This window comes from Rhinatrema bivittatum, chromosome 2 (assembly GCF_901001135.1).
Source record: "Rhinatrema bivittatum chromosome 2, aRhiBiv1.1, whole genome shotgun sequence".
Lineage (NCBI taxonomy): Eukaryota > Metazoa > Chordata > Amphibia > Gymnophiona > Rhinatrematidae > Rhinatrema > Rhinatrema bivittatum.
The window spans coordinates 28,215,883-28,239,923 of NC_042616.1; the positions used below are offsets into that span (position 1 = coordinate 28,215,883).

The following is a 24,041-nucleotide window of genomic DNA, read 5'->3' on the forward strand; positions in this document are numbered from 1 at the left end:
ATCTGCTGCCTGAGCTGCGTGGTGAGATGGCGCTCTCCCACCCGGTACCCCCCCCCCCCCCCCCACACACACACATTGTGCTGGTCAACTTACTGAGTCACTGATACGATTTCCAATAAGCTGGCAACCCTGCCAAACTCCCAAGAACATTGCATCCTGCGTCAAAACCACCCCCAGCATTTCCTCCCTGGGGAAGCAGGAAATGAATGAATGGTGGGGTTCTGTGCCAGGTGCACATTCTCTGGGGGTGGGGGAGTACATATTCAAAGCTGGCGCTGAATGTAACTTAACAGGTTAGAACAGCGAAGCTGCTGAATATACGTGTATGTATACGCTCTTAGCTGGAGAAGTCTACCCAGCTAAGTTAGACCTGCTCTATGGCACACCTAAACTTACCCATATACTTATGCGGCTTACCCTGAATATCGGTAGTTCCCTGTATAAGTTATACGGCTAACCCACTCCGCCCTGGATCTGCGCAATAAACGTCTACGTTTTGTGCATGTAACTTCTGTTTTTTCTGTGGGCGCTGAATGTGGGTGCGAATTCAGCAGCTGCTGCTTAAGCCGCATAAGCTCCACTTATCCAGCTACATGGCGCTGGACACGCTTTGAGTATCGAGCCCCGGGTGCCTTAGGGGGGGGAGAACCTTACAGCCTTGGGACCCTGCTCCCAGCTCTCACCAGACTCCATTAAAAATTATGCATTTATAACAACAGATTTTACTTTATAAAGGGGCTTTCAAAGTACAGTCCTCTGAGGTAAAAATATCACTTGCAGCATCATGCGTGTTATATTTACGTGTACTGCTGGGGTACCAGTGAGGAAAACCTGCAAACAGGACACTCAGAACCCTTATGGTATTAGGCCTGGTGTAAAGTGCGTTGGGTTTGGGCTTGGTTCTCAGATAGGCATGAATAAAATGAACTACAAATTACGATATAGTAAACCTCCCGTACCAAAACAGCACTAACTGCCAGCACGCAAACAGTAACAGCCTACCAATGAAAAGGCAATCCTGGAAATATTACAGAGGGCCCTAAAACACCAATACGCCTCCTGTTAGGGAAATTAGAACAAGGAAGACCGCAGTAGGTCCCTACACAGTAGAAGAATACTCACTTTGGTCCCACAGGCAGAAAACAAATAACCCCTCACCAATTACAGAATAAAGAGACCATAAAGTACAAGAAGAAACATGCAGACGAAGACCGAGCTGGAAACTGCAAAAGGCCAGACTCTGTATGCATTGCAACAATGGAAAAGCAGAAAGGAGTGTAACAGGATGGACAGGTGCCATAGAATAAAATAATCAAAATTCGCCAACCAACATGAGATATATTTATTTATTTAAAAACATTTCTATACCGACTTTCACAGACATAGTCTGACCAAAACGGTTCACAAATTCAAATATAAAAGAAAATAAAAATCTAATTAAATAAACAACTACGCAAATAAAACAAACCAATAGAAATATAAAATAAACAAAGTAAAATAATAGAAAAAAAATACCATATATACTTATAATCCCTAATTCTTTAACATAACTATACTAATTTTACAAAAAACAAGTAAAAGTCGGAAAAACTAGAGAAAAACAAAAATCCCAAGGTTTTCATATGGTTAGCTGCAGCAAGAGCAAAAATAATGGGACTGTTAAGTATGTTAAGTAGCCACCAGTGGTATAAGGATCTTTAAGATTAAGGGTTCGTTTCATCATGTCCTGCAAATGCCATCTTAAATAGGTAGGTTTTTAAAACCTTCTTGATTTCATTATGATTAGTGATTAGTCTTAGTGTATTGGCACACTGTGGAAGCAGTGCTTACATATATATATATATATATATATATATGTATTCATTGTGTATGTTTCTAGGTCTGAAAATCTGTTTGTGGTACTCCTAGAAACAGAAATATAATGGCAGAAAAGGACCTTATGGTTTAACTAGTCCGTCCATTCCAGGACTGGAGTTTCCCGTCCCTATTGTAACTTATGTGCCCCTCTGTGTGTTGTGATCCCTTTTATTAGATTGGGAGAACAATCATCCAAAGGTTCCTTCTTCAGGTGTTAGCATGGAAACTCCAAGGAATCCTGTCCCCAGCAAGATTGCTGTGAGGCTGAAGGGCCATAATTGCAGTAAGGGCACGCTTAGTTCATGTATGTGCACTGTACTCATACATGTTCTGAGGGGGGATATGGAGAAACCTTTATTTCTCCAACTCTGTACCTATAGAAAATGCCCCATTCTGGATCACTGGTGCAGCCCACAAGGTATCTGAATGTCTCTCTCAATGCATCTTTCCCTCCAGTGCAATCCTCCTGCAGAAAATGAGCAGTGATATTATACTGAGTGACTGTGAGAAACCTAATGCAGTGCTCTTACCCCAGGAACAGGCTCCCCGACCATCACCCCTGAGATTATATCCCACATTGAACGAGGGGAAGAGCCGTACATCAGGGATGAGCCGGGATCAGAGGAAGGAGGCACTGGGAAAAGCAGCTGCTCAGGTGAGTGCAGGAATAAGAGGGAGCGGGGTCAAACTGCTGAGCTGGAGAGTGGAAGTGCAGAGACCCCTTCACAAGCTCCTCTGCAGATCTGTGTAATCACTCACAGGGTGTCTGTGACAGGCAGTGCTTGTGTCTGGGTCATTTATTCATTTTCTCGTCGATAGCAGGGCTGAATTAGCCACGCTGACTGGGAGCGTGCACGCAACCGGGAGTAGGCATTTTCCTCAGTGAGTCACAGAGCTTTGACTCTGTGCGATCGTCTTCCTGTGCGATTCCCCTCTTCTCCTCAGTGTCTTTTTTTTTTTTCCCCGCGAGCCATTTCGCACGCGGGGTTTTTCCTCTCTGACATTTTTTCCTGTTTGGAGATATTTTTGCGAGTTTCTCGCTTTAAGATGGCTCCGAAGCCATCCAGATTTAAATACTGCCAGTGTGGCAAAGTTATGTCCATCACCAGTGGACATAACTATTGTTACATTTGTTTAGGCCCAAACCACGACCAAGCCTCATGTAGAGACTGTGGTCGATTGTCCCCAAGGGCCCAGTGCTAGCACGCTGAAAAGATGGAGCATTTGAGAACGGGCTCATACGCCCCAACAGCTTCCACACATTCTTCGCTGGGAACGGTGAAGAAAGGAAAGGCATCCATGAAGAGGGCCTCTTCCCTTGGCCCAAATGAGCCGCGCCGATCCAGGTACCAGGCCCAGTTTTGAAAAATCTATGGAGCCTCCCAAAAAAGCCGAGGTACCAGCAGCGGTACCTCAGAGGGAAAAAAGAGCTGCAGGTGCGTCGACCGGGTCACAGGGCCCTGTTCCCAGTCGATCCCACTTCCCAGCGCCAAAGGAGTCAACGCAATCAAAGCATCAGAAATAGCCGACGCACATCGCACTGTCGATGCAACCAGAGCATACGGTGCACAAAAAACACTCGACACATACGACACACGCCGCACATCCGGCGCATACCGTGACGCATGCAGTGCATGCTTCGACGCTACCGATGCAACCAGACCAGGAACAACAGCCACTGCTTCCCAAGAAGTCTCACAGGGACAAACACACGCATAGAGCCTCATCTACTCATTCTGGACGCTCTACAACACCTAAATGTCCACGTGAAAGTTCAGATGTAGATATTGAACTCCTGTCTGACCCTGATTCCCAGTCTTCAAGGGATACATCAATCAGTGGAAGCTCTTTTTTGGATTTGTCTTTGGTATCTCGCAGTAAAAGGTTATCGCCTCAGCTGCAAATACCCCTTGAAAAAAGGTACAGACCATCTCCGGTTATTCTACCAAGTCCTCAACTCAGAAGAATGACTCCACAAGATATCTTGTTAGCGGCATTACCTCCAAGACCATCCTCAACATCGGGGCAATTACCCCCACAATCAGGAACCCTGGCATCCACAGCCATGATGAAAATTTCGCAAGCATTTAGTTTGTTTTTTGAAGATCTTGAGCATGCGAAGTCCGATCCACCGGTAGAGTCTCCTCGCCACACTCCGCCTTCATCACCTGCTCCTAGACCTCCTGCTCCAGCCGACCTTCCATCACTGGCTCTCCCACGCAGCCCAGATTCACAAATCACCTCATCCTCCCCAAATTCCTCCACGGGCATGCCCTCTGACCCACCAGAAGGTTTGCCAGAGCTGTACGCACCACCGGAGGACCTCTCATAAGCAAAATTTATCGAAAAAGTGGGAAATCTTCTGCAGGTAGAGACAGGCAAAATTCCTGATTCCAGAGCTGAGATGCTTGGAATTCTCAAAATATTCGAGATGCCACCAGAACCAACGGCCTTACCTCCTCATTCTGTCCTCAATGGGGTCCTGCACAAAATGTGGGAAACCCCTTTTTCCACAGCGTGGAAGACAGGGGTAAGGGGTAAGACAGACTTAAAATACAGAATGAGAAATTCTGCCATTTACGATTCCACTCAACTTCCCCACAACTCCATCGTAGTTGAGTCTGCACTAGCAAAAGCAAAGCATGCCAAGATCCATGCAAACACACCCCCGGGACGGGATCGCAAATGCATGGATGATTTTGGCCGAAGAGTGTACCATTCAGCAATGTTGTCCATAAAAATACATCATCCTTAGTTTTACATGACACAATATCTTTGAGTGTCTCCAAAAATTGCACCCTATTTGTCTGGCTAAGGATAACACCCTCCCACAAGCCTTCTTAGATATAGAAGAAGGTCTCCGCCACTTCGGTCAGTCTATGAGGCATTTGAATCTTCGGCAAGAGCTTCCTCTACTGCCATAACAGCCAGGCGCCTTGCTTGGCTAAAGGCAAGTGCGATTCGTGAGGATGTTCATGAAAAGTTGGCAGATATTCCATGTATGGGGGATAACTTGTTCAGTGACAAGTTTGGAAAAACTTTGTCCCTTCTAAAGGAGCAGAGCATGGCGGTACTCTCTCTCACCAGCCCCTCTGACACACACACGGGCCCTCGAAGATTCTATCCATCCTATCCAAGAGCATCCTCTAGACCTTTTATACCTTATAGCTCTCAGCACTATGGTCAACCAAGACCTTCGTCACAACCACATTGATCAAGGGGCAGGCCACGCCAACAGCTACAACCTAAACAGGGGGCTGCAGCTCCGCAAAAGCAACTGCCTGCTTTTTGAATTCCATAGAGCTACCCCCACCAGCATTCATAGGACGACGTCTGCGCTACTTTTACAGCAACTGGGAGTCCATCACCTCGGATCAATGGGTACTCAACATAATCAAGGAGGATTATCGCTTGAACTTCTTGACCCTTCCATCCCTTCCCTATATACCTCCTCTCCAAAGTACATCTTCCCACTTATCATCCCTCAACACAGAAATTACGAATCGGCATATTCAGAAATCTGTTCAATCAATCCCTCTTCAACGACAAAATCAGGGATTCTATTCCCAATATTTTCTCATCCCAAAGACGTTGGGGGATCTCCACCTCATCTTGGATTTACGAAACCTCAACAAACATATCCAGAAAGAAAAGTTCAAGTTGACCTCTCTCAAGAACATCTTACCTCTGTTACAGCCCAATGATTGGCTATGTTCAATCGACCTGAAGGATGTGTACTCCCATATACCCATGCACCCATTTTTGTGGCGCTACCTTTGTTTTCAAATTCAGAACACGCACTACCAATACAAGGTTCTGCCATTTGGCCTGTCCTCAGCCCCAAGAGTATTCACGAAATGTTTAGAAGTGGTGGTGGCTCATCTCAGACAACTATCAATCCAAATATTCCCTTATCTGGACGACTGGTTGCTAGTGGCGTTGGATCCAAATACGCTACAAGCACACATTACGCTCGATCAACTGTCGCCAGATTCTACGCAAATTCTGCAATTCATAGGAGCTCTCATCAATACTGTAGAGGAGAGAACCTACCTTCCCCAGGACAGAATGCAGACGCTTTCCGGCCTAGCGCAGAACTTATGCAGCCAAAATCAAGCATCAGCACGCCAGGTTCTTCAACTTTTAGGCCACATGGCAGCAGCCATCCATGTAGTTCCCCACATGAGACTGCACATGCGCCGTTTACAATGGGGCCTCAAAACTCAATGGTCAAAGTTCCTGCAGCCCCTCAATTCCAGGGTTCAACTCACCGAACCAATGAAAGCAGACATTCAATGGTGGCTCTCTCCCAGCAACCTATCCTTAGGAGCTCCCTTCCGGTTGCCCCCTCATCAGCTAATGCTCACAACGGATGCCTCCAGGAAAGTTTGGGGAGCCCATCTCGATGACCTCAAAACTCAAGGATTTTGGTCTCCACAAGAATCCACATACCAAATCAATCTCCTGGTGTTACGTGCAATCTGGAGGGCGCTTCAGACCTTCTCTTCTCAAGTCCAAGAAAAATGTCTCATGGTGTACACTGACAACCAAGTTGCCATGTTTTACATAAACAAAGAAGGAGGGTCCGGTTCATGGTCACTATGTTGAGAAGCGATTCGAATACTCCAGTGGGCAAGTACAGCCCAGGTATCCCTCCAGGCCACTTACCTTCCGGGTCTGGACACTGTCACAGTGGACCGCCTACGAAGGGTTTTTCACCCACACGAATGGACTTTAAATCGAGATGTGGCCCTCACCATTTTCCAACAGTGGGGCTTCCCAACATTCAACCTCTTTGCCACGGAAAGCAACAGGCAAATACGGATTTTTTGCTCCATCTACCCCAGCAAACTTCTGTATGCCCCGGATGCTTTCCTCATCCCATGGACGACAGGCTTACTATACGCTTACCCTCCCATTCCGCTAATATCAAGGACAATTCAGAAATGCATTCAAGACATAGCGGACATGATCCTCATAGCTCCAGTATGGCGAGTCAACCATGGTATGTGTATCTCATGCGATTTTCCATATGCCCACCAATTCCGCTGGAGAACCATCCGCAGCTTTTAACACAGGAAGGAGGCTCCTTCTTCCATCCAATGCATCAATCCCTCCATCTGATGGCGTGGAGATTGAAATGCAAATATTAATCCACCTTGGCCTAACTTCGCAGGTAGAAGATATCCTTATCGCCTCCAGGAAGCCTTCAACCAGACATAACTATGCTGGCAAATGGCATCGCTATCAGACGTGGTGTAAGCCACCAACTACTGGAGTATCGTCATACGCTTTACCAAGCGGGTCTGGCTACCACATCAGTTTGGGTACATATCAGCGCTATTGCAGCTTTTCATCACTCTCATAATGGCCTGCCCATCTCTAACCATCCTTTTATTTCTAGATTCATGAAGGGCATGCTTCGCCTCAGACCGCCGGTGACAAAGCCACCTGTACCATGGGACCTGAACATTGTCTTGGAGCAGCTAATGCTGCCTCCCTTTGAACCCTTAGACACAAGCCACATTAAATACCTGACATGGAAAACAGTATTCCTGGTGGCCATCACATCAGCTAGGAGAGTAAGTGAGTTACAATCCTTAGTTCACTACTCTCCTTACTTAGAATTCTACCATGACAAGGTTACCCCTTCGTCCTCATCCCACCTTCCTTCCCAAGGTGGTCTCTGCTTTTCATCTCAATCAAACCATCACTCTGCCCATTTTCATGCCAAGGCCTCATCACAATGATCGAGAAAAATTTCTCTACTCGCTGGACTGTAAACGGGCTCTGGCTTACTATAAACAAAGGACTCAATCTCCTATAAGACCTTCTCAGCTCGCTCTTTCATTTAATTCAAATGATCCTGGACAACCCATCTCTAAGAGAACCATCGCCAGTTGGTTATCACAATGCATTCAGTTTTGTTACAACAAACGATCAATCAAACTTCACAAGAAGCCTCAGGCGCACCAAATACGTGCCACCGCAGCATCAGTTGCCCTCTTGAACAAGGTTCCATTACTGGATATCTGCAAAGCGGCAACTTGGTCCTCCATCCATACCTTCACATCACACTATTGTCTACAACAGCAAGTGACCTCCGATGCAGCGCTGGGCACAGCAGTCTTGTCGACTCTTCAAAACCGATGAGACTGTCTACTACTCTATGGGTTGCTGTCCTGACTTTCAAAGACATACCAAATGGACACAACCCGGGAGCTTGGGATTCCCAGACAGCATGGCTTATTCAGCCCTGCTATTGACGGGAAAAAGCAAGGTTGCTTACCGTAAACAGTGTTTCCATAGATCACAGGATGAATTAGCCATGCGATCCCTCCCTCCTCCCTAGACAGTCACACGAAGGACACTTAATTATTATCTCTCGCTTGGCTACAAAGAGACTGAGGAAAAGAGGGGAATCGCGTGGGAAGACGACCGCGCAGCCGCACAGAGTCAAAACTCTGTGACTCACTGAGGAAAACTCCGCCTACTCCCGGTCGCGTGCACGCTCCCAGACAGCATGGCTAATTCATCCTGCTATCTACGGAAACACCGTTTACGGTAAGCAAACTTGCTTATTCAGATATACAAAGTGTGTGATTTACATAACATGATCTGTCCCACAGTGCGTTTCCAGCCACCTGCGGTACTGTCAGACAGCACAGCTGGGTTACTGTGAATGGCACAGCCATTAGTTTTCATGTTTAACTTTTATAGACAACACTGACGGGAGTGCTCCTCTAACCCATCTGGCAGCTGGAACTACAAAATTAGACCTTCCCGGTCCGGATGCAACTAGACATTGTCAGAACCTGTTTACATTTCCCGACATTGCGATGTTCCCGTGTCTAAATATTTACATTGTCCGATTCAGCAGATAGCTTTAACAAGGATTGTTCCCCGTATGAACCTGTTTGTCAGTTATTCCAAGGTTGATTACCTGTCCTGTGCCACGTTTGAGTTCTCCCGCGGCACCCTGGGTTACAGGCTTACCTACAGTTGATAAACTCCAATTCTTGCTGCTTGTTACGCTTCAGCATTGTTCTCCACGTTAGGATTTTTACACAATCTTCAAATTTAGGGAAGGTTTGGTCCTCCTGACGCAGCCCTGATGCAAAACACAGCCGTGTCGGGGTCCCTGTTTGTACACTACAATTGAACTATTTGTCTAGAATTATGCACAACTGATGTGTGCATACTTACAAATAAAAGTCTTTTTTGTCAATGGATATTGTCCATTATATTGCTCGCCACACATTATTTTTGCTGTAACTTTTATAGGCGCCAGTCATATCAGACCTGTGCTGATTAACAGATTCATGAATGATCTGCAAAAGTGAGCAGTGACTGAGGAGATGAGAGAAAATTATTCAAAGTTGTTAAAACTTGAGTGTAATGTGAGGAAGTTGTTAAAACTTGAGTGTAATGTGAGGAAGTCCCTCCTCCCTGTCCCCTCTCTACTCGTAACCAAATCATATTGTACATTTTGTATATAGGCTATAGGCCATTTCTCTATACCCACATTTAAGTATATTCAGCTGTTACAGTGTTTCTTGTATTGTTTAATTAATTGTTATCTTGTTACAATGTAAAATAGGGCAGTTCTCGCCCTATTCAACCTGTTATCTGGAAACCGATGTGATATTTCGATCGAATGTCGGTATACAAAATAAATAAATAAATAAATAAATAAATAAGGAGTTTGTGAGAGAGGGGACTATACCCAGTGTCCATGTGGGGTCTCGTTAGTCTCTCTCTTTGAGTGGAGCACACCGGTCATGGTTCCTCACTCACTTCTCTGGTCTTTCTCGGGAATTTTTGAATGCAGGATCATTCATTGCGGGGCCCCGTGATCTTGTTCTCTGTTGGTAGGTAGGTTTCTTGGTCATTTTTCTCTAAGTTTCTATTCCTTCTTTCTGCCACTTTGGTGCACCGTTGGTGTGTGACAGACTTTGCTCGTTCAGCAGCTATCAAGTTGGACTTTGCTTCCCTAGTTTTCTGGCCATCTATGGATAAGCAAAGAGATGGCTTCCTGAGGTGTGTCCTTGGTGCTCCGGTGTCATATCTATCACAGCATACGATAGATGTGCACCCCCATCATACATGTATCCTGTGTCTGGTGGCATTGCATGAGGTCAGGGATGTTGCCTGTGTGTTATCATGACCTCCAGAGGACAATGGTCCTGGTTAGAGCTTACGGATTAGCACTTCCTGGCACTGGCACACGATGCATTGGAGGCATTAATGTTGAAGGACCCAGGAGCTGAACCGGATGTTAGTAATGCAACTGCTTGGAGAGAGCATTCTACTGCTTCAGTGTCAGACATCAGTAGGGAGCAGAGAGATAAAGGCCACCCTCTGTTTCCTCCCATTCAAGGAATCATTGGGTTCCATCTCTTCAAGACCAGCATCAAGAAGTTCCAGTACCAGGCAGCAAGTGAAGGCAAAGAAGCACCAGCTTTGGTCTCCATCTATGCATGATACCAAGAGCAGGGTTGGATGGCTGATGGCTGAACATCTCCCAAAGTGGTTCCAGGGAGAGAAGACAGACGGCTTCCAGCAGTGTCCTCGGCATGCCAGTTTCATGTCTATCACATATCTATCATCTTTGTCATTGGCCCGGGAACTACACCAGTCTCTTGAGGGTCCTGGTGTCAGCCTCCATTGTACCTCTTGATTCCCAGGAGGACGTGGCCTCTCTTCTGCCTCACAGTCAGTGTTAGCATTGGCTATTTTTGAGGAGGAGCTGGTCAAAAAGATTCAGCGGGCCTTGGAAAAGTCACCGTGATCCCTCGGTGCTCTGGCATCAAGGGCATTGGGACTGATGCAGGCCAAAGTCAAATCGTTGTTTGAATCCTTCCAGTTGCCTAGTGGCCTTGCACTGATGCTGGCATCAGCGACAGCACCAACTCCAGTTCCCGAAGGGGAATCAGGATCAATGATGGCCACCCCAATGGCGACCTCTAGTCCACTGTGGGAGGAAAGTTCCCGAAGTCACCATAGCTCCTCAAGCTTCAGGTCCAAGTAGACCAGAGCACCTCTCTCTGAGACCTTTTCTGTGGGATGGGCACAATCTGGATCCTCACTACCAGCATATCAGTCAGAGTCTGATCCCAAACTCTCTTAGAGATATGGTTACAGATCCAGGCATAACTCTGAAGAAGAAGAATCAACAGGTCTCTTCCCCCCCTCCCCCCCCCCAGTCCCCTCTCTTCCTCCAGAGCAAAGGAATCTCCTCCTGAGGACTTCTCCTTCACAAGTATTTTAAGAAGTATGGCAGAGGCCACTCCCTTGACTTTATCCACAGAGCATGAAAACCAGAAACAAGATGCTGGGGATCCTCGAGTTTGTGGAGCCCCCCTAAGGAGATCCTAGCAGTTCTGGTCATAAAATCTTCCAGGAGGTGCAGATGAGGATGTGTGAGAACCCATGAACAGGAAGGTGGACATGATTCATCAACGCTCCAGAATTAGAAAAGAGTCATTTACTGCACTAATCTGTAGTGGTCGAAGCCATTCTCAAGAGGGCCAAGAGGCCTAGAACCCATTCCTCGGTGCCCCTAGAACCCTGGACACTCTTGTGAGGAAGGTGTTTCGGGGAACTGTGCCCAGTGCCCACATTGCCTCCTACCAGATCTTCATGGGCCATGATTTATGGGACTTACTGAAACAGAGGGAGGGGCCGGATGAGCAATTTCCTCAAAAGTAGCAAGAACACCCTTCAGTCACTGGTGGACAAAGGAATGGAGTGTGGGGAAAACTCTTGGTTCGCTTGATCTCTGATATTTTCAAGATGGCATCAAAAGTCTCTGCTGTGGGGAGTGGTGCCCAAAGACTTGCCTAGCTTTGGGCCTCAGGCCTCTGATCTGAGGTGCAGGAAAGACTCGCTGATGTGCCGTGCACTGGAGAGAATCTTCTCAGAGATAGGGTCAAGGAAGCGATGGCACAGGTCCGCGAGCACAGTTCAACGCTCTGGCAGCTCTCCACAGTCACTCCAGTCCAGCCCTCCCCTGCCAGGGAATATCTGAGAATAAAGCTCTTATTCCAGCTATGGAGGCATTATTCTCTGTCCCCTTTGTCCTGCATACAGCCGGTCCCATGTGCCCATCCAAGGCAGCAATGAACCCCTAAGCCGCAGCCAACATCTCAGTTAATACCTGGAATGGGGTTATGACCGGATGACAAAGGCCATAGCTTGCATTCCTGTACCTGTGCTGGAGAACCTTTCTATTAAGGTCAGGCTGAGGTTTTATGTAAACCATTGGCTCGGTGTCACCTCGGATGTATGGGGTCCTCAGCATTATATAAAGAGGGTACAGCGCCAAATCTTCCCCCTGGACCCAAGTTGGAGGCTCTTATCACATCAGGAACTACTTCAGAAGGAGTTCGCCTCTCTCTCAGAGACCAATGCAGTCGAGCCCATTCCACCAGGGAAAGGAGGGCAGGGATTGGACTCCCAAGTATTTCCAAATGGGGAGCTCTGTCTTATCCTAGGCCTAGAACAAATTTCTAAAGAGAGAAAAGCTTAAGATGGTTTCCCTGGAGCACCTTGATTCCTCTTCTTCAAGAGGGGAACTGGCTATGCTCTCTTGATCTCAAGGATGCTTTTATCCTCATAGAGAGATTCCCTGTCACAGGTAATATCTCAGATCCATTGTAGGAGACCATCATCTTTGGTATCGCGCACTGCCTTAAGGCCAAGTGTCAGTGTCACGGTTTCTCCGAATGTCTTGCCATGATGATGGCACACTTTTATACAAACTGGGGGGGCATGTTTATCCCTATCTGGCCTATTGGCTCATTAAGAGCACATCACAGGCGGGTGACATAGAATCAATGCGCAAGACCATCCGGGTGTGGACGTTATTAGGTTCATTATCAAATACCCCACGTCTCATGTGAGCCCATCATCTCAATTATAGTTTATTGGATCTCTGCTAAATACAACTCTGTCAAGAGCCTGCTTTCCACAGCAGAGGGCCAACACTTTGATAACCATAATGGAAAAGATTCAGATGTGTCAGCAGACATCAGCATGGTTCATTAGAAAATAGCCACTGCTATTACTAGCAACGGTAACATGGAATAGACTTAGTTTTTGGGTACTTGCCAGGTTCTTATGGCCTGGATTGGCCACTGTTGGAAACAGGATGCTGGACTTGATGGACCCTTGGTCTGACCCAGTATGGCATGTTCTTATGACTATATATGTCACTCCCTTGACACGTTTCCATATGAGGAGAGTCCAATGGAACCATCAGTCTCAGTGGCTACAGTCCACTCAAGGTCTGTGCAACAGTCTCTTGGTCACATAAACTTGGCTTTTCAAAAAAGCATTTCCAAGCCTTGAATAAAACGCACTCAACAACACAAACTCCTATGTAACATCTGGATCCAAATAAGAATCCACTTATCACAAACTTACACTCACTATTACCTTTTGAGTTTTATCATATCATCACCATGCACTACTGTGTCATATTTATTCTCATGTTTATTTATATTACCGCTCATATTTATGTACCGTCACATTCATTCAAATAGGCTCATTTACTTACTCTGCTACACTATCACTTTAATTGTATTAAATGTAAATATTGCATTGTTTAACTTCTCCCCTCTTCCAGTCCCAAGTTAATTTTCCCTGTTTTATTGTAACTTTCTCACACCTTTTAATTGATTCTCTGTATTTAAAGTTCAAATTTGTATTGGAAATATTTATTACGTTACGCTATACTTTGCACACATTGTTATTTGTAAACCGGGTTGATGTGATCCCTATCATGAAACTCGGTATAACAAAAATAATAAATAAATAAATAAAATGAGAGACACTCTGTACTGGTAGAGAAACATTATATTCTGATCAAGGGTATACCTTTCAGATTTCTCCAGTACAAATTATCCTCTCCAGCTAGGGAGCTTATATTAGAGGGGCTCTGGTTTGCTCAGGAAAAGCTTCATTACACAAACTTTCTGGAGCTAAGGGTTATTAATACACACTAAAGCTTTTCAGAGATTAGTTAGCCAACAAAGTAGTCCTGTTCTAAATAGACAACCAAGTATTAACAAGCAGAGAGGCATTGGATCATACCTCCTGTATCAGAAGACGGTCCAGTTGTGGGACTGGGCCATCTCCAAAGGATGGTGCTCAAGAGTTTCTGGCAGGCCTGGAGTCGGATCCTGGATTCTCACGAATGGACCCTGGACTGGAGATAGCAAAACATTTCATGAGTGGGGCCTGCCTGCTGTGGATCTCTTTGAGTCCACTCAGAACAGGAAGATTCTTCTCTTCTATTCCAGGAGAAGGGCACAAGACAGACTGGCTCGGATGCCTTTGTCCTCAGTTGTACCAGGGTCCTGCTGTACTCATATCCTCCGATACCACTAGATGCAAAGACTCAGTTGTAGCTGAAAGAAGACAGGGTGTCCGAGATACACTTAGCCCCATTTTGGCTGAGACAGAATTGGTTCCCACTCCTCTGGGAGATGTCCTTAATTTTCCCCATCAGGCTGGGGGCTCCCCAGATCTCATCACTGTGGATCAGGGCAGGTTGCACTATCCCAACATCAGGTTACTGTTTTTCACTGCTTAGATGTCGAGGGATTGACTTTGCAACCCCTTGATCTGTCAGAGGATGTGTCTCGAGTCCTTTTAGCTTCAAGAAAGGATTCCACTAAGAAACCCTATGGATTTAAATAGAGAAAATGTGCCTTCTGATGTGAGCAAAAGGCCTTAGATCCTTTCTTTTGCGCTATACAAAAACTGCTTGTTGGCTTCTATGTTTCTTCAAGTCTGATCTTAAGGCAAACTCAGTAAGAGTTTCTCAGTAGTGCAATTGGTGCCTATCGCCAGCATGTAGAAAGTAGACCCATCTCTATACAGCCTGTAGTTATCCAGTTTGTGGTGCAAGCTTCATTTCAGTCCTCTTATCAGGCCTCCTGCGGTTATCTTGGGATCTCAACATGGTTTTGACCCAGCTGATGTAAACTCCATTTGAGCCACTGCATTCCTTAGACCTGATGAACCTGACCTGGAAGGTTGTATTTTTGGTGTTGGTTACTTATACTAAGTTTCATCTTGCTAGGGTGGCTCTCCACACCCATTCTAAGGTGGTAGTGGAATCCTATCTTAAACACTCCGTCGTCCTTCATCATATTTTTCCAGGCCATTTTTCCACCAAGATGAACAATCGCTGCATAGTTTTGACTGCAAGAGAGCCTTTGTTTTCTGCTTGAAGCAGGCCGAATACCATAGAAAGTTCCACCCAGCTTTTTGTTTTCTTTTGACACCAACAAAATGGGGCATGCCAAACAGATATTATCCAATTGGCTAGCAAATTGCATCTCCTTCTGTTACAACCATATGGGCCCGGAGCTGATGGGTCATGTCAAGTCTTATAGTGTCAGAGCTATGGCAGCATCGGTAGCCCCGACCTATGATCAATTGTCATAGAGAGGATCTTCAAAGCTGCGACATACAGTTCTCTCCTCACATTCACATCACACTATTGTTTGCACAGGGACTCCCAACATGACAGGCGTACATCATAAACCAGCATTCTAATTGCAATCTGAAAGTTACGTTCCGCAAGGAGAGTAAGAAAAGAAAAGGAGACAGAGAGAGAGAGAAATTATATGCATACAGAGAGGAGAAGGTTGCAAATAAGAGCGATGACATTTTTCATTTCTATTTTGTAGACATTGTCTCCAGAATCGTGACCTTAGGGGGTAATGTGCCATGATCATTGGGAGGGGGATTTTAATTGTGTAGTTGACCCCACTTTAGACAAATCTCTAAGTTCTTTACAAAAACCTATGGGGTCAGATAATGGTATTCTTTTCCTATGTAAGCAACTAGAATTATTAGGTGTATGTAGACTATGTAATCCTCTGAGCAGAGACTTTATTCATCCATATATAGTGCATGGGACTCTGGCTCACATGGATTATATATCACTCTCATAAGCCTTGTTTCCTAGAGTGAGACTGGTAGGTATTGAAGCTCTGATCACATAATCATCTGAGCAGAGATTTTATTAATCTAAAAAGGACATGGAATGCAGTATCGCATAGATTACATATCACGCTCCTAAACCTTGTTCCATAAAGTCAGACTGGTAGGTACTGAAGCTCTGATTATGTAATCCTCTGAGCAGAGACTTTATTCATCTATATATAGCACATGGGACACAGTATCGCATAGATTACATATCACTCTCTTAAACCTTGTTTTACAAAGTCAGACTGGTAGGTATTGAAGCTCTGATTATGTAATCCTCTGAGCAGAGACTTTATGTAGTATCGCATAGATTACATATCACTCTCCTAAACCTTGTTCCCTACTGTCAGGCTGGTAGGTATTGAAGCTCTGATTATGTAATCCTCTGAGCAGAGACTTTATGTAGTATCGCATAGATTACATATCACTCTCCTAAACCTTGTTCCCTACTGTCAGGCTGGTAGGTAATGAAGCTCTGATTATGTAATCCTCTGAGCAGAGACTTTATGCAGTATCGCATAGATTACATATCACTCTCCTAAACCTTGTTCCCTACTGTCAGGCTGGTAGGTATTGAAGCTCTGATTATGTAATCCTCTGAGCAAAGAATTTATTCATCTGTATATAGCACATGGGACACAGTATCGCATAGATTACATATCACTCTCCTAAACCTTGTTCCCTACTGTCAGACTGGTAGGTATTGAAGCTCTGATTATGTAATCCTCTGAGCAGAGACTTTATGCAGTATCGCATAGGTTACATATCACACTCCTAAACCTTGTTCCCTACTGTCAGACTGGTAGGTATTGAAGCTCTGATTATGTAATCCTCTGAGCAAAGAATTTATTCATCTATATATAGCACATGGGACGCAGTATTGCATAGATTACAAATCACTCTCTTAAACCTCGTTCCCTACTGTCAGACTGGTAGGTATCGAAGCTCTGATTATCTCAGATCATTCTCCTGTTGCCTGTGTTATTGAAACTGGTCTTCCAATTGCTGGGGATAGATTGGGGCGAATGCCCTTGAGGCTTAATTCAGATAAAGATGTTAAAGCCTTTATTCTCAGAACATGGGAACTTTATGGATATCACAGCTCACAAGAGCCCAGCCTTTATTGGGAAACTGCCAAAGTACTTCTGAGAGGTGACATTATCAGTTACACCACTACTGGAAGGAAGAGGCTTAGCAAAGACATCACCGAGTTGGAGAAGAAGTTAACTTGTCGTAAAAGAGCAATGACTGAAGAGAATTCAGAGTTGACAAGAAACGGATTTATTGTAATACAACGTTTATTAAACAATGGGCCTCATTTACCAATATCGCATGGGTACCGCCTGCGTTAAGAAAAGGGGCGTTCCCATGCAAATGAGGCTCTTTCTGCGCAGCAGGAACATTTCGCGTCCCGCGAAGCTTTCGCAAATCGCGTCACGGTTCACGATGAAAAGATTAAAAAATCATCGCGCTGCATGACGTTTTCACGGTACGCGGCCAAAAGTGAAACCAAGTACCGCGCCCCACAATAATGTGACATGTATAAAAGGTCACTTCCTGCCCCTCCTCCTTTGAGGGTTTGGAAGGAGATTTGGAGAGGAGGTAGGTGTTGGAGGTTTAGAGTTTTGGAGGAGTTAGAAATTTGATTACTGAGTGTGCTGTCTTGTAATATTCACTGTTGTCATCTGTTTCCCTTTACCTGTGTCTTGTGTAATCTGCGTTGGAGTGAAAGATTGTCAGTTCCCTGTTTGTCCCTATCTGTGAGGAGGAGGAGGAGTGTGGTGGTGGTGCTGGTGAGGAGGAGGAGGAGGGAGTGCGGTGATGGTGTTGTAGGTGGTGGTGGTGTTGAAGAGTGCGGTGGTGGTGGTGGTGCTGGTGAGGAGGAGTGCGGTGATGGTGTTGTAGGTGGTGGTGGTGTTGAAGAGTGCGGTGGTGGTGGTGGTGCTGGTGGTGAGGAGTGTGGTGTTGCTGGTGGTGGTGGTGAGGAGTGTGGTGTTGGTGGTGGTGAGGAGGAGTGCGGTGGTGGTGGTGTTGGTGGTGAGGAGGAGTGTGGTGGTGGTGGTGGTGAGGAGGAGTGTGGTGGAGGATGGAACGTGGGAGGAGAGGACAGAAGAAGGGAGTTGAGAGTAGGGGGGAGGAGGAGGGAGAGGGGGAGGGAGGAAGAGGGACCTAGTGGTAGGGGTCTGAGGAGTAGGAGCAGGGACAGGGGTAGTGTTGAAAGATAGGCAGGAGGGAAGTGATAGGATGGGGGAGGGGGAAAGGGTGAGGCAGGAGAGAATGGTGGGAAGAGGTAGGGCTAGACAGGCAGGGCAGAGGGCAAGGGAGCTGGAAGCGCAGGGTCAGGTGGGGGGGGGGAGGAAGGGAGTGGGGAATCCGGTGGGTCGGAGAGTGAGGCTAGGAAGGAGACCCCCTCCGGAAGTGGCACCCCAGCCAGGCAGCCAGGCAAGGGTCAGGCAGAGTGCCATACGCTTCAGCCAGGAGGACAACGATCGGCTGATCGAAGGCGTCTTCCGTCACTATGCCCATCTCTTTGGCAACCTGGCAGTGAAGATGAGCAAGGCAGCCAAGGCACAGCTATGGGCCACCATAGCTGCGGACATCAGGCGGCAAAGTGGCATCCCTCGCACCGGGGAGCAGGTGACCCACCGTTACAGGGACATCAAGGCCCAGCTCAAGGTCAAGATAACGGAGCGCAATGAGTACCTGCGGGAGACAGGAGGAAGATCCCCGGGCCCAATCCGCTTCACGGACATGGAGAGGCGTCTCATGCAGCGGCTGGGGCCAGCCGTCTTCGAGGGATTGGATCCCCGCCTTCATACCTCCCACCTCGAAGATGGTAAGTTGGCCTGTACCCCCCTGTCCTGTGCAAGGTTCATACCCGATATTTAGTCCTGTTTTCTTTTGAGGTTCCCCATGTGCTCTCCAGAACGGTGTTGAGCCTCCCCCCCATCCCCCAGACGGGGGCTACCAGTCCGAGATGTGAGAGAAATGCTTAGAACTGTTCACCTTGTCAGTTTCCCCCTGTGCTGTGCACAGCCCAGGGCTCGGGCCCCACACCCCAGGCCCATCCCCCATGCCATTAGGCACATATAAACAACATAACATTATAAGCAGAATGACATGTTGGTCAAAGATTACGTGTCCCTGTTTGATGTTACTCTAATTCAACCAAACGCTGTGGTGCTGATGCGGTCGATCCTTTTTTTCCCCCCATCTTCTACAGAGCACTCTGGTCCCAGGCAGCAGACGTCAGATGCCAGCTGGGAGGGCCCAGGCACCAGCAGAGACCCACCGGGGACAAGGCGGCCACCAATGGTAACCAGGCCCTATCACATAGATGCGACGACACAGTGGTCGGAATCGGAGGAGGAGGAAGAGGTGCGGCCCACAGCAGCAGCCACAGGCAGCCCCCTTACCCTGAGCGAGGCCCTGGAGGATATGGAGTGGGGGACCTCCCCCGCTGCTCTGCACCCAAGCAGCCCCATGACTTTTGAGGGAACTCCGCCCATTCGGTCCACATCAGTCATGTCTCCATGCAGCCCTGCACCAGCAGCTGGGGCAGCAATGGCACATCCCCCAGCACCGGAAGTCCCAACACCAGCACCACAAGCAGCTCCAGCAGCGCCACCCTTCCAACCCAACCGGGACCCGATGACTGGCACACGGGCAGACCAAGTCAGGTTGGAACTGCGTGACCTGAGGAGAGCCGTCAGACAGCTGAGCCGCGACCTCCAGCTCCAGACCGCAGCAACCACACAGGCAGCCACCAGCATCGCAGCAGCGATTGGCACACGCAGCACAATATTGCTGCAAATCCTGCAGTGGATGCCGGACCAGCAGGCGTCATCATCATCCACTAAGTCAACACCCCAACAAAGTCCCTCAGGGTCCCGAGGCCGCAGGAGCCGTCCCCCCAAGAACCTGCCACCTCCCACAGGACCATCATGACGTGGCAAGCGGGCCCTGAGGGGACCATCAGGCACCACAAACCGGGTAGGGCAGTTACTCCCACCCACCACTGGGATGGCCATCCCATAGAGGGGCAGTGCCGTCGAGATGGAAGAGGATGCCCCACTGCCTGCTCCCCACAGAGGGGCAGTGCCGTCGAGATGGAAGAGGAAGCACCACTGGCTGCTCCCCACAGAGGGGCAGTGCCGTCGAGATGGAAGAGGATGCACCACTGGCTGCTCCCCACAGAGGGGCAGTGCCGTCAAGATGGAAGAGGATGCACCACTGGCTGCTCCCCACAGAGGGGCAGTGCCGTTGAGATGGAAGAGGATGCCCCATTGCCTGCTCCCCACAGAGGGGCGGTGCCGTCGAGATGGAAGAGGAAGCACCACTGGCTGCTCCCCACAGAGGGGCAGTTCCGTCGAGATGGAAGAGGATGTCCCGCTGGCTGCTCCCCACAGAGGGGCAGTGCCGTCGAGATGGAAGAGGATGCACCACTGGCTGCTCCCCACAGAGGGGCAGTGCCGTCGAGATGGAAGAGGAAGCACCACTGCCTGCTCCCCACAGAGGGGCAGTGCCGTCGAGATGGAAGAGGATGCCCCGCTGGCTGCTCCCCACAGAGGGGCAGTGCCGTCGAGATGGAAGAGGATGTCCCGCTGGCTGCTCCCTACAGAGGGGCAGTGCCGTCGAGATGGAAGAGGATGTCCTGCTGGCTGCTCCCCACAGAGGGGCAGTGCCGTCGAGATGGAAGAGGATGCACCGCTGCCTGCTCCCCACAGAGGGGCAGTGCCGTCGAGATGGAAGAGGATGCACCACTGGCTGCTCCCCATAGAGGGGCAGTGCCGTCGAGATGGAAGAGGATGCACCACTGGCTGCTCCCCACAGAGGGGCAGTACCGTCGAGATGGAAGAGGATGCACCACTGCCTGCTCCCCACAGAGGGGCAGTGCCGTCGAGATGGAAGAGGATGCACCACTGCCTGCTCCCCACAGAGGGGCAGTGCCGTCGAGATGGAAGAGGATGTCCCGCTGGCTGCTCCCCACAGAGGGGCAGTGCCGTCGAGATGGAAGAGGATGCACCACTGCCTGCTCCCCACAGAGGGGCAGTGCCGTCGAGATGGAAGAGGAAGCACCACTGCCTGCTCCCCACAGAGGGGCAGTGCCGTCGAGATGGAAGAGGATGCCCCGCTGGCTGCTCCCCACAGAGGGGCAGTGCCGTCGAGATGGAAGAGGATGCACCGCTGGCTGCTCCCCACAGGGGGGCAGTGCCGTCGAGATGGAAGAGGATGCACCACTGCCTGCTCCCTACAGAGGGGCAGTGCCGTCGAGATGGAAGAGGATGCACCGCTGCCTGCTCCCCACAGAGGGGCAGTGACGTCGAGATGGAAGAGGATGCACCACTGCCTGCTCCCTACAGAGGGGCAGTGCCGTCGAGATGGAAGAGGATGTCCCGCTGGCTGCTCCCTACAGAGGGGCAGTGACATCGAGATGGAAGAGGATGCACCACTGCCTGCTCCCTACAGAGGGGCAGTGCCATCGAGATGGAAGAGGAAGCCCCGCTGCCTGCTCCCCACAGAGGGTGCAGTGCCGTCGAGATGGAAGAGGATGCACCACTGGCTGCTCCCCACAGAGGGGCAGTGCCGTCGAGATGGAAGAGGATGCACCACTGGCTGCTCCCCACAGAGGGGCAGTGCCGTCGAGATGGAAGAGGAAGCACCACTGCCTGCTCCCCACAGAGGGGCAGTGCCGTCGAGATGGAAGAGGATGTCCCGCTGGCTGCTCCCCACAGAGGGGCAGTGCCGTCGAGATGGAAGAGGATGTCCCGCTGCCTGCTCCCCACAGAGGGGCAGTGCCGTCGAGATGGAAGAGGAAGCACCACTGCCTGCTCCCCACAGAGGGGCAGTGCCGTCGAGATGGAAGAGGAAGCACCACTGCCTGCTCCCCACAGAGGGGCAGTGCCGTCGAGATGGAAGAGGATGTCCCGCTGGCTGCTCCCCACAGAGGGGCAGTGCCGTCGAGATGGAAGAGGATGCCCCATTGCCTGCTCCCCACAGAGGGGCAGTGCCGTCGAGATGGAAGAGGATGTCCCGCTGCCTGCTCCCCACAGAGGGGCAGTGCCGTCGAGATGGAAGAGGATGCACCACTGGCTGCTCCCCACAGAGGGGCAGTGCCGTCGAGATGGAAGAGGATGCACCACTGGCTGCTCCCCACAGAGGGGCAGTGCCGTCGAGATGGAAGAGGATGCACCACTGGCTGCTCCCCACAGAGGGGCAGTGCCGTCGAGATGGAAGGGGATGCACCACTGGCTGCTCCCCACAGAGGGGCAGTGCCGTCGAGATGGAAGAGGATGCACCACTGGCTGCTCCCCACAGAGGGGCAGTGCCGTCGAGATGGAAGAGGATGCACCACTGGCTGCTCCCCACAGAGGGGCAGTGCCGTCGAGATGGAAGAGGATGCACCACTGGCTGCTCCCCACAGAGGGGCAGTGCCGTCGAGATGGAAGAGGATGCCCCGCTGGCTGCTCCCCACAGAGGGGCAGTGCCGTCGAGATGGAAGAGGATGCACCACTGGCTGCTCCCCACAGAGGGGCAGTGCCGTCGAGATGGAAGAGGAAGCACCACTGCCTGCTCCCCACAGAGGGGCAGTGCCGTCGAGATGGAAGAGGATGCACCGCTGCCTGCTCCCCACAGAGGGGCAGTGCCGTCGAGATGGAAGAGGATGCACCGCTGCCTGCTCCCCACAGAGGGGCAGTGCCGTCGAGATGGAAGAGGATGTCCCGCTGGCTGCTCCCCACAGAGGGGCAGTGCCGTCGAGATGGAAGAGGATGTCCCGCTGGCTGCTCCCCACAGAGGGGCAGTGCCGTCGAGATGGAAGAGGATGTCCCGCTGGCTGCTCCCCACAGAGGGGCAGTGCCGTCGAGATGGAAGAGGATGTCCCGCTGGCTGCTCCCCACAGAGGGGCAGTGCCGTCGAGATGGAAGAGGATGTCCCGCTGGCTGCTCCCTACAGAGGGGCAGTGACGTCGAGATGGAAGAGGATGCACCACTGCCTGCTCCCCACAGAGGGGCAGTGCCGTCGAGATGGAAGAGGATGCACCGCTGCCTGCTCCCCACAGAGGGGCAGTGCCGTCGAGATGGAAGAGGAAGCACCACTGCCTGCTCCCCACAGAGGGGCAGTGCCGTCGAGATGGAAGAGGATGTCCTGCTGCCTGCTCCCCACAGAGGGGCAGTGCCGTCGAGATGGAAGAGGATGTCCCGCTGGCTGCTCCCCACAGAGGGGCAGTGCCGTCGAGATGGAAGAGGATGCCTCACAGCCTGCTCCCCACAGAGGGGCAGTGCCGTCGAGATGGAAGAGGATGTCCCGCTGGCTGCTCCCCACAGAGGGGCAGTGCCGTCGAGATGGAAGAGGATGTCCTGCTGCCTGCTCCCCACAGAGGGGCAGTGCCGTCGAGATGGAAGAGGATGTCCCGCTGGCTGCTCCCCACAGAGGGGCAGTGCCGTCGAGATGGAAGAGGATGCCTCACAGCCTGCTCCCCACAGAGGGGCAGTGCCGTCGAGATGGAAGAGGATGTCCCGCTGGCTGCTCCCCACAGAGGGGCAGTGCCGTCGAGATGGAAGAGGATGTCCCGCTGGCTGCTCCCCACAGAGGGGCAGTGCCGTCGAGATGGAAGAGGATGTCCCGCTGGCTGCTCCCCACAGAGGGGCAGTGCCGTCGAGATGGAAGAGGATGTCCCGCTGGCTGCTCCCCACAGAGGGGCGGTGCCGTCGAGATGGAAGAGGATGTCCCGCTGGCTGCTCCCCACAGAGGGGCGGTGCCGTCGAGATGGAAGAGGAAGCACCACTGGCTGCTCCCCACAGAGGGGCAGTGCCGTCGAGATGGAAGAGGATGCCCCGCTGGCTGCTCCCTACAGAGGGGCAGTGCCGTCGAGATGGAAGAGGATGCACCACTGGCTGCTCCCCACAGAGGGGCAGTGCCGTCGAGATGGAAGAGGATGCACCACTGCCTGCTCCCCACAGAGGGGCAGTGCCGTCGAGATGGAAGAGGATGCACCACTGGCTGCTCCCCACAGAGGGGCAGTGCTGTCGAGATGGAAGAGGATGCACCGCTGCCTGCTCCCCACAGAGGGGCAGTGCCGTCGAGATGGAAGAGGATGTCCTGCTGGCTGCTCCCCACAGAGGGGCAGTGACGTCGAGATGGAAGAGGAAGCACCACTGCCTGCTCCCCACAGAGGGGCA

The 24,041-nt window shown here is 50.1% G+C and overlaps 1 protein-coding gene across 1 annotated transcript in view; it reads left to right on the top strand.

The window, feature by feature from the left end:
• Window positions 1-24,041, top strand: part of LOC115083159 (zinc finger protein 345-like) — a 74,674-nt gene that overhangs the window by 25,869 nt on the left and 24,764 nt on the right. Inside the window, exon 3 of the mRNA XM_029586967.1 lies at window positions 2,393-2,512. Within this exon, the coding sequence (XP_029442827.1) occupies window positions 2,393-2,512 (120 nt within the window). The remainder of the gene's footprint in view (window positions 1-2,392; window positions 2,513-24,041) is intronic.